Below are 12,068 nucleotides of genomic sequence, written 5' to 3'. Positions count from 1 at the left end.
TTAGTTAACTTCCTATATCCTTGGCCCCACATCACACTTTCCAGCATTGCCATGCCTGCTAGTGTCCTGCGGAATCTGCAAAAAATTATAGTTTTCTGTTCTGATCATGTTCATATTTTATGACAGTATGTGTTTCTCATCACTGAACTTCCATTGAGGCCCTGGGACTTAAGACATTACATTCATGCTATATTTATATAACATAACTTAAAATCAATCTAGATGCTATTGAATATCTGAAGCAGAATAAACTTGTGTATATATTCATAGTTTTTCTATCATTTAAGTCACTTTACAAATGCATATTTTGAAGAAATGTTTATACCTTCCACACGATAATGTAGGTAATAGGAGCCTCCTTTTTTCTTTTTAACAGAGCACCAGATTCTCATTCTTACAGTTAGTTTTATGAGCATTTTTTAAATGAAAACTAGAGAAATCTAAATATTTTCATGCATGTCATCTATTTTTATGCTATTTATGATTTATTTTAAAAATCTAGATTTTATTTTCCTAAAAAATCAAATCTGTTTTTTGTGCTAGTTTTTGCATCATATTCAATTTCTTTCTGTGCCAGTAATTTCTCTTATATTAATGATTTGCTCTTCTGAAAACTATAAAATGATATTCTTCTTCATATACTTCACTGGAAGTGAAAAGGAAATAAATTTTTGCTAAATTTTATTTTACTATGGGTAAGTCCAGCTATTTACTAATGAGTCACAGAAAATTATCTTCATATGCAAATACATTATCTGGCATATGTCTCACATGTCTCTTAACAAATGTAATGGGAAAACTCTTACTTTTACCTTTTTTTCTGGATCTGTTTTAATAAGAAGAATGGTTTCAGAAACCAAGTATAGAAATCTTTCAGCCTTGGGCCCCACACGTTAAAAGTTACAGAAAGCCCTGAATTCTATTTAGAACCTTCTACCATTAATTAGTCTTGTGACTTGTAGTATTTATAGCTCATGTATGCTACAGCCATCTAAGAGTAAATTTTCCAGATGGTGGAAAGAGACATTTTGACTTATGCCCTGTTATAGCTGTCATGCCATGTTTTACTCTGTAATTCAAAAATCACTGATTTATTTTTGTTATTGAACTGAGTTCTTGCTTATACATCAAAATATTTAGCCAATCTACTCACATTTTTTTCCTCCACCTATGCAGTAATGTTTATCAAATCCTAAATTGTTACCTTCATTTTTCACGACCAAGTGTTTCAGTGTTTCCTTCTGAAAGCATTCCAGTGGGTCCTGGAAATGAGAACTCTGAAAAAAAACTACTTCTGTCCTTCCAAGAGTTATGCATTTTTTACTCTGCTGTCCACCTATTAAGCACAGTATAGCACTGTACTGTGTATACATGGAATGCCACCATGCTAGAGGGCATACATGGCAATGATGTACTTTTCTGTGTTTACTGCTTTACATTTTATCCCAAATTCTTTCCCACACATTTATTTAATCCTCCCAATGACCCCACCTTGTCTTTGGCGGTTAACTGCTGCCACGTGGCTTCGGCTGACTCAGGATCCCATTATCCCCATTGTGTTAAGGATTCCAGCTCATTGACAGCAGTTCCTGCAGTAATATCTGACCCACAGAGAAGGGCAACTACAGGGCTCTTCAAGGATGACAGAGCTAGTCTCACAAATTCATTCCTCACAGTCCTGGTAAAAGGTGTGCCCTCTGGAAATTCCAGGGGTGTGTAAGTAGATCTTCCATGATAAATCCCCTCTAACATTCGGAAGTCTAAGCCTTTGAATCCCCTCCTTTACATTCTACCAGGACAGTTCTGGCATTTCAACCTCAGGTAATGCTGGCCACCTTTTGATCCATGTTTCAGCTAACCACCCAAACAAACTGTTAACGCCCTTTCTAATCCCTCGAGCTGCAACACTAAATGCAGAATCTCTGCTTAGTGGGCCCATATCAGCAAATTCAGCCTGCTCCAACTTTATATTCCTTCCACCATTATCCCACACCTTTAATATTGATTCCCACACATAGTCAATCCCTGATATCTGTCTGTATAAGTTGGAAAACTCATACATTTCTTTTGGAGTATAGCGTACTTCCTCATGGGTCACACTTTGTTCCTCACCCTTCGGGGCCTGTTAGGACTTTAGTCTAGTTATAGGTCTTGAAGCAAAGACTGGTGGTGGGGGTGGGTCATTGAAAGAATTAGAAGTATCCTTCAAGCCATTTACCTCAGGACGTTCTGTTGCAGTTTCATCTCATGAAACAGGATTAATCTCTTCAGTCAGAGGAATGAGGGCTGCTTCCTCAGGGGAGGTGATTACAGGTTTAGCAGGCACTGAAGGGTTAGTCTCTTTAGCTATGTTGGATGGCAGGCTCCTTAGGGCAGACTAGAGGTGGGGAAGCTGTTTCCTCAGGCAGACTGGAGGTGGGGGTGGGGGGGCTGTTTCCTCAGGAAAGACCACTACAGGTATATCTAAAAAAGACTCAGCAGAATCCAGGGTTCCAGTGTCCTCACTGCAATTATTATCAATTATTAAATATTGTCCCCATCCCAAGTTTCAGGATCCAATTTTTTTCCAATGAATGCCTTGACTTTAACAGCAGACACCCTGCAAGGTTGAGATTTTAGTTTACATTGTAAATCTGCTCCTCACACAGTGAGATTCTGGGTCTGGTTTTTAGAAATCTCAAGTCTGCAGCCATAGGAAATAAGATTTTCTTTCAGGGCACACATAGAAACCTTTACATCTGTCATACAGCACTTAAGTTTTAAGTTTGAAACCTTTAGCTTGTCCCTTTCTCTTATAACTTTAGCCAATGTATCTAAGAGGAACCAGCCAACATCATTATACCTCTTAACTCTGCAAAATTCTGTGAAGGTGTAAAAAACACTGTCACCCAGAGCCTTGCTTCATACAAGACTGATTAGAGGAATCAAACGGTGATATTTTGCATATCTTTATTGCCAACTCACGCCATGGACTGTCAGTGCCTTCTTGATTATTGGAAATGGAGTCATCATTGCCTTTGAATCTAATCAGAGTAGAAAACCAATTGTAAAAGCCCTTTTTAAGATTCTGTTTCTCAAGAACCACTCCCAGTACCAAGTTGTATTAGGGTTCTCTGGCGAAACAGAATCAACAAGAGATATCTATAAATATAAGATTTATAAGTGTCTCACGCAACTATGGGTATGCAAGAGTCCAAATTCTGTAGGGCAGGCAGCAGACTGGCAACTCCAATGAAGATGTTCGATGAACTCAGGCAGCAAACTGGCAGCTCTGATGAAAGTGTTCGATGAATTCCTCAGGAAACACTTCGCTGGTCAGCCAAAGAAGTGAAGGTCCTCTATCTGTCTCCCTTAAAAGTCTTCAACTAATTGGATTAAATCCAACTGATTGCATTCTCTCATTGTGGAAGACATGCCCTTCAGTGATGTAATCAGTCACATCTGCAGCCAGGTGACCGATGATTTAATAAACCATCCTTCTGGTTTATTAACCAGCCACGAATGTCCTTGCAGTAACAGGCCAGTATTTTCTTGACCAGACACCTGGGTACCATCACCTGGCCAAGTTGGCACATGAACCTAACCATCACAATCTCAAAGATACAATAAATCAACAAATCAAAGTGCCAAATAGTGTTTAGAGTATGCTATCATTTGTGCAAAATTGTATAGTGGGTGTATATGCAAAGACTCTCTTTTGAAGGATACACAAGAAACTACCAAAGTGGTTGCTGCTATTGGTGAGGAGCTGGTGACAACAGTGGAAGAATTTTGTTTTTTTTACAATGAATACCTTTTGTAAAGCTCGATCTGTTCCAAAATAAAATTAATGTTTTAAGAATATATTTTCAGTCTCTTTTGTAGGAGTATATAGCTACTGTAAAAGGAGCTAAGCCAGATTTAAAATCCACATCTTTCCATTACATTAAGTCTCCATACACTCTCGTGGGATGACAACATTCACAGAAAATAGTTGTTTTATATGACCATATGCAATACGTTGACCATAGTGAGTTGACCTAAGAGACGTACGATTTTGCAGAATATGGCCTGGATCCCATGAGGCTGGAGCACAGCTTCTGAGGAAGAGATACAGACTGAGTCCTAAAGGGGTAGTTGTATTTGATTATGAAGAGAAGTTTATTCTAAATGGAGAAGCATAATCAAAGACATGAAAGTGGGAATACATACCACCTTCTGGGGTCAGTGTGAGACCAGGGTAGTTGCCTTAGAGCAGTGGTTCCCAAATCTTACCATGCATCTCAGTCACCTGGAGGACTTATAAAAATATAGATTGCTGGGCCCCACCCCCAAAGCTTCTGAGTCTTTAGGTCTGTTCAGAGGCCTGAAATTTTGCATTTCTGACAAGTTCGTAGGTGATGGTGAGGCTGCTTGTGTGGGGACCACACTGAGAACCACCACATTAGTGAAGATTAAGTATGCAAAGTTGGATAGGAAGTTTGGGGCCAGAATAATGGGTTGTAATTTGCTTAAATAGTACCACAGGTTGGTTAACTTCTTGAGACTGAAAATGTTATGAATGTTTAAGAGAATAATTGATATAGTAAATGTGACCCTTTTATGTCCTTCGCTTAATTAAAAAAACAAAAATAATTATGCAAAAACTCATCCATTTTTAAATAAGTACTATAACTGTTTTAGTGTCTTCTTGGTTTTAAACTTTTAAATTCTCTGTAAAGCAGTTTTGAATTATTAAAACTATTTCAGTAAAGTTTTTTACATATTTTAGAGAAGAGTTTAGTTTGGTCAGCATCAAATGGAATTTAGAATTTTTTAATTTGCTCTTTAGTCCCTGGTGATCAGCCACCATGCAGAAGGCCAGTTTTTATACTCCAGTTTCTAAGTATAAGTCAGTGGAAGTGCTATTCCTTCTAGTAAAATTTCTGTTGCATCTTCAAGGAGGGATTTCAGCCTTCAGGAAAACTTCAAGAGTCCTGAGGGAAGGCAGTCCAAAGTTATAAATCCTGGATACTTTTTAAGGACTCCCTGCCAAGTTCACAAACTGGCACCTGCACCAGCATGACGTTTTCTTAGTCTACTCAACACAGTCACATTATTTCTAAGATAATTTGCTTAAGCTAATTTTAGTTCCCAGCCTGGCACCTCTGATTTTTCCCATGTGAAAGCTATTTTCCTCCCCAGGCATAACAATTTATTACAAAGTAGAAGATTCTATAATCTGAGGCAAAAAGACATACAGATTATTAAACACAAAAAAAGGCTGTGGCAATAGTTTTTTAATGGAGGCTAAAGATAAATAACAACTAAACATAATTCCTACAGAGACTGAGTCCTGTTGTGGGGGGGCAAAAAATGCTCTGAAGGACATTATATGATCAACTGACAAAATTGGAATATATCTAGCACATTAGATAAAAGTACTATGTCAGTGTGAATTTATGAATTGATTACTGTGGTCATGTAAGAGAATATTCCTATCTTCAGGAAGTATTTAGGGGTAAATGGCCATAATATGTAATTACACACAGATGATTCAGGGAAAAAAAAATGTTTCAGAGGGAGCAAGGACAAATGATTAAACAAATGGGCCAAAATGTTAACAATAACAGAATCTGAATAAAGGGTTTACAGATGTTCCTTATACCATTTTTATTATTGCAACTTTTTTAGAGTTTGAAATCATTTCCAAAATTTAAAAAAAAACATGCAGAAAAGTGAAGATTAAAATGTTTCTTTCCTTTGAGAGACCAAACTTCCTTTGGGCTTGAAGTTGGAATCAGAAATCTTCTCTTTCACTTTACATTAATGTCAGAGAGCACTTAGGGTCAGCACAGGGAGCACAATCTCTGAGTTCTAGAATTGTGTGAACGTATCTATAAAATACTGATTTAAAATAAAATATTGCTGATAAATCATAATTAAAGGCATGATTGTGTTATCACATGATTTATTGATATGATTTCTATATAGTTATTTGGCAGAGCATTTCATAAAGATATCTGCTAAGTCATGGTTGAAAGCCTGGATAGGAAATACGAAACAACTTGAGAGAAAGAGAAGCTAGGGCCAGTTGAGAGGAGGGAACATGAGACGGACTGCAGCACTCCCTCCTCTGGACGGCTCTTCCGTGCCTGAAGGGTTTATAGATTTTAATGTCCTAGAGCTAAATCTCTTTACAGGGACAACCAGATTGTGGTGGTCACCTAGGTTTTAATTTTGGGGACTGCTTTTTGTAATTTTAATCACTGACCTATTTGCTGTAGTTTAATACATTGCTTGACTTGTGCCCAGAGTAGTGCCTACACTTGGAAAGAGAGATATAAGAATTACAGTAAATAAGATCCTTCCTTGTATAGATTTACATATTAAGAAAGATGTATAACTGGAGAACCTAACATGGCGGCTAGGTGAGAGAGGACAAAAAAACACCTCCGTGAAAAATACTAGATAAAAGCCAGAAAGTGACCCGGAACTCCAGTTCCAGCGATGCACCAGTTGAACAAGGTCTGCTAAATCCACAGGGACCGTGCATTTGGTGAAACCAGGAGCCTGCATTCTGAAACAAGTGAGTGAGCCAGATGAAAGTTCGGCAGCCGCACTGCGGTGTGGGGAAACCGTGGGTTGGCATTTGGAGGCGGACTAGTTCTTTTTTAAAAAAAAAAACCCAGAGCAGCTGCAGATATGGCAGCGAGAACCACGCAGTGAATCGCGGCAGGAGTGGGCCTTGCAAACGCCTCAGTATCTGGTGTGGAGGATAGCCCTTCCCACACCCGCTGCTAATTGCCTCGGAGCCAGGAGGGCGGAGGGGAGCAAAAAGGAGAAAGAAATTGCACCCCTTGCAGCCATCTTCCTGGTGGGCTGGGGGCGCTCCTGCCCAGGGCCGGAGCCATAGCCCAGAGCCCGCGCCAAGGGTCCCAGTGTGACAAGGAGTGTTTCCCACAACACACGCACACACCACAATATAGGCCATGGACAGTGGCCTCTAGTGCACCCACAGCTAATTGCCCGGAGCTGGGAAAGCAGAGCTGTGTGAAAAGGGAGAAATAACACGCCCCATTCAGCCATCTTTACATCAGGCTGGGAACATCCCTGCATGGCCTGGCAGCCCAGGGCTTCCCTGGAGGGCCGGCACAGTCTTGTGATGTGACACAGCCTTCCCTCAGCAGAGGTCCTGGAAGAGCACGGCTGGGAAGGGGGACCCGCTCAGAAATCCCAAGGACCCTACGCCAATACCAAGGACTCGTGGGTCAGTGGCAGAGACAATCTGTGGCAAGACTGAAATGAAGGTTTAGACTCTTGCAACAGCCTTAAATCTCTGGGAACACCTGGGAGGTTTGATTATTAAAGCTGCCCTGCCTCCCTAACCACTCAGAAACATGCCCCACATTCAGGGCAGACAGCACCAACAAGACACCCAAACTTGGTGCACCAATTGAACCCCACAAGAATCAGACCCCCATGCACCCCAAAGACAAAGTTGGGGAGGACTCACTTGAGGGGAATAGGTGACTCACGGATGCCATCTGCTGGTTAGTTAGAGAAAGTGGATGCCACCAAGCTGTGGATCTGACAAATTAGATATTGGTGTTTTTCATATCCTGAAAGAACCCTATTAAGTACAGCAAATGCCAAGAAGCCAAAAACAACAGAAAATTTTAAAGCATATGATTTTATCTGATTCATGGAGATGAAAACCAGATGATATGGAGAACCCAAACCCAAACACCCAAATCAGAAGATCAGAGAAGACACAGTACTTGGAGCAATTAATCAAAGAACTTAAGACAAACAACAAGAGCATGGCACAGGATATAAAGGACATGAAGAAGACCATAGAAGAACATAAGGAAGAACTTGCAAGAGTAAATTAAAAAAATAGATAATCTTATGGAAATAAAAGAAACTGTTGACCAAATTAAAAACATTCTGGATACTCATAGTACAAGACTAGAGGAAGCTGAACAACGATTCAGCGTCCTCGAGGACCACAGAGTGGAAAATGAAAGAACAAAAGAAAGAATAGGGGAAAAAATTGAAAAAATCGAAATGGATCTCAGGGATACGATAGATAAGATAAAACGTCCAAATTTAAGACTCTTTGGTGTCCCAGAAGGGGAAGACAAGGGTAAAGGTCTAGAAAGAGTATTCAAAGAAATTGTTGGGGAAAACTTCCCCAACCTTCTACACAATATAAATACACAAAGCATAAATGCCCAGCGAACTCCAAATAGAATAAATCCAAATAAACCCACTCCGAGACAGATTCTGATCAGACTCTCAAATACTGAAGAGAAGGAGCAAGTTCTGAAAGCAGCAAGAGAAAAGCAATTCACCCACATACAAAGGAAACAACATAAGACTAAGTTGTGACTACTCAGGAGCCATCATGGAGGCGAGAAGGCAGTGACATGACATTTAAAATTCTGAGAGAGAAAAATTTCCAACCAAGAATACTTTATCCAGCAAAACTCTCCTTCAAATGTGAGGGAGATCTTAAATTTTTCACAGACAAACAAATGCTGAGAGATTTTGCTAATAAAAGACCTGCCCTACTTCAGATACTAAAGGGAACCCTACCGACAGAGAAACAAAGAAAGGAGAGAGAGATATAGAAAAATTTAACAGACATATATAGAACATTACATCCCAAATCACCGCAACACACATTCTTCTCTAGTGATCACAGGTCTTTCTCCAGAATAGACTATATGCTGAGACATAAAACAAGCTGCAATAAATTTTAAAAAATTGCATTTATTCAAAGCACATTCTCTGACCACAGTAGAATACAAATAAAAGTCAATAACCGTCAGTGACTTAGAAAATTCACAAACACCTTGAGGTTAAAAATGAGGGGGTGATGAAAACATTCCCGGATAATCAAAAGCTGAGGGACTTCATCACCAGTAGATCAGTCCTATAAGAAATGCTAAAGGGAATTGTGCAGGCTGAAAGGAAGGGACACTAAACAATTGACTGAAACCACATGAAGAAATAAAGATTTCCAGTAAAGATCACATGGTAAATATAAATACCAATACTACTGTATTTTTTATTTGTAACTCCACTATTTACTTCCTACGGGATCTAAAATACATAAACTGTAATGATAAATCAGTGGTTTTGGACTCAATGTATAACATGTAATTTTTGACAAGAACTACATAAAGATGGGGGAATGGAGGAGTATAGGAACATAGTTTATGCGTCCTATTGAAGTTAAGTTGGTACCAAAGAAAAACAAGACTGTTATAGATTTAAGAGGCTAAATTTAAGCCCCACAGTAAACACAAAGAAAGTATCAGAGAATATGACCATGGAGATGAAAAGTAGAGTATGGGTTACAAGAAGTGGGGGAAGGGGCAATGGGGAGTTAAGAAATGAGGGTAGGGTTTCTGTTTGGGGTGAAGGGAAATTTCTAGTAATGGATGGTGGGAAGGTGATAGCATTGCAACATTCTGAATGTGATTAATGCCACTAATGGAATGCTAGGTAGGGTTTAGAATGGGAAGATTTAGGCTGTATATATGTATATATGTTTCCACAATTAAAAAAAAAAAGTCTAAATAGATAATGACAATTAAATGCCAGGGATGATCCTGGATGGGATCTGAGGCTGGAGGAGAGGAGGCTCAAAGGGACACAGTTGGGACATAAGATAAAAAAGGAAATATAGAATGTAAACTTTGTATCAATGTTGAATTTCTTGAACTTCTTAGCTGCACTTAATGTGATTGCATAAAAGAATGTTCTTATTCATGGGAAATGTATATGTGAATTATATTGTTTGTTCAAAGATATGTGCAGCTTGCTCTCGTATGTTCAGAAGACAGAGCAATAGATGATGGATGATATGGGAGGGAGGGAAAGAAAGAAATGGTGGTGTGACAGGATGTTAAAGTTGGTGGATCGGGGTATGCTGGAGTTCTGTGTATAGGGTTTATTGTTTTTGCAACTGTTCCTGTAAGTTTGAATTTATTTCAAAATAAAATTAAAAAAATAGATATGTAACTATAATAAGCCTTTCAATTCTCTAAAGACTTCTTCAAAAGGAAAAAAAAAAAAGAATTTTCAGCTGATTAGGATGAAAATCTAGCCATTGGGAGCTGACCTCAGCTTTCTAAAAACCTGTTAATTGGAAAAGACATCTGTGGTCCCTACATTTTACTTTTTTATAGATAAAAAGTTATTAATGCTGTTTAGGCCAGGTGCTAAGAGTTTTATAATTCTTGAAGTTCATGCTGTATAAAAAGCACTTAACAGAAATATGTATAAAGATAAGAGTCACATTTAATATAAGCTATGTGCTAATCAGTTACTATTGACATGCTTATTTTTCTCCTGTAGCAGCAATGATAATTATCTATGTAAAAGCCACATTATTAAAATTTATTATTTTAACATTAAAATCTAAAATGAAGTCTTTTTCCAATATTGGATAAATATTCAACCACAGAAAAGTGTGCAATTTAAACAAGACACAGTTCAGATAATAGGCAACAAGGGCCAGAGTAATTTTTTTAAATCAAGTAACATTCATTATTAAGTCATATGTCAAATTCTTCAGTTTTATCCAGATTGATTTAGCTTTTGAACAAACAGGAAATTTAATCTGCCATATAAAAATACTTTATTTTGTGGCTGTTAATGGACTCTTGAAATTTCTTTTTGCAGATGGAGATGGACACATGGATCACTTACTGCCAGGCTGTGAAGATAAAAATTGTCAGAAAAGCACCATCTACTTAGCAAGATCTGGAACAAAACAGGTATATCCACTTGTTTTAGTGTAAATAGAATTATATGTTTGAAAAAAAATCTTTGGAAGTTAGAAAAAGTAGTTAATGAAATACATTTAAATCTATTTTTTATTGATTGGTTGAGGGTAAGAGATCACTGTTATAATCACTTCTTGTGACAAAAATGCATTCTGAATTCAGTAATTAAATGATCTGTTAGCATCCTACATGCCAAGATTATAGTAAAACACTTGTTAATAAAGGGTGATTTTCAAGTTAATCATGTTTGTATTTCTGGTATTTAGATCTGTTTCATTCTCTTCTGCTGACTTTGTACCTGAAGCTTGTGGGCAACGATTGAGAATCTGATAAGTCACAGCAAGGGATTAATGTAGGAATGATAGGTTATCTCACTGAGAATTTTTCCATTTGGATAGTACCTGATGTGAAATACAGTAGTAGAATTCATCAGTTTTATTTTCTTTTTTGGGATAATAAATAATAGAATAATGTGTTGACTATTATAGCCTGTAAGTTAGGGAACATCACACTTTATACTAAGACAATAAAACAAATCTTCATACAGTCAGCTTCGTAAAAGCCTTAATATTACACCTGTAAATTTTATTATCCTGAACTTTTTTTTAGGTTTTGAATCACTTAAAACACTTTTAAGTCAAGTAATACCTCATCATTGGTTCATAGGTATATCTAGTAATTACAGCCTGTCTTTAAGAGATGGGCTACCACAAGACTATTGTCAAATGATACAGTCATCTTTGTGGGAAGATAAATGTCAGTTCTTTGGTGATTGTTGTGGATGTCACAACAAGTGAAAAATCTTTGTACCTTTTAGGCCTTTATACATTTACTTTAACAGGAATTCTTTATCTGATGTGATTTGTTCTCATTGATAAACTGTCTTCCTCTTCAGAAATTTGTGATAGCTTAGTGTTAAGTGAAAGTTTCCCATCTTCTTCCAAAACAAAACATTTTTTTTCAAAGTCAGGTGAAGCATTAAAACATTTTGATGCTATTCAAAATGATACTTTCTTTTCCTTTCAGAAAGATGGAAAAAATGATTAAAGGAACAAACCAATTTTTAAAACAACTCAATTTTTATAAATATATCTTTATCATTAAGCTTTTTTTTTTTTTCATTTTCCATGGCAAATTATGCTTTGTTTGCATAACCTATAAAATGTTGGACATACCCTTATATTAAATAAGTCATTTTTATTATAGTTTAGCTTGGAGCCACATAGATGAGTCACCTACAGATAAGAACAAACATCTGTAGGCATTTTTGGCTTCCTCCAATTTCAAGTCAGCTATGCCTACTTCTGT

The 12,068-nt window shown here is 37.6% G+C and overlaps 1 protein-coding gene across 1 annotated transcript in view; it reads left to right on the top strand.

The window, feature by feature from the left end:
* ITFG1 (integrin alpha FG-GAP repeat containing 1) overlaps window positions 1-12,068 on the top strand; it is a 336,928-nt gene that overhangs the window by 176,435 nt on the left and 148,425 nt on the right. The window contains exon 9 of the mRNA XM_037815500.1: window positions 10,657-10,751. Within this exon, the coding sequence (XP_037671428.1) occupies window positions 10,657-10,751 (95 nt within the window). The remainder of the gene's footprint in view (window positions 1-10,656; window positions 10,752-12,068) is intronic.

The sequence above is a fragment of the Choloepus didactylus genome, chromosome 22, assembly GCF_015220235.1.
Source record: "Choloepus didactylus isolate mChoDid1 chromosome 22, mChoDid1.pri, whole genome shotgun sequence".
NCBI lineage: Eukaryota > Metazoa > Chordata > Mammalia > Pilosa > Megalonychidae > Choloepus > Choloepus didactylus.
Note: the sequence above shows the minus strand (reverse complement) of the source record. Positions and strands in the feature narration are given on the sequence as shown.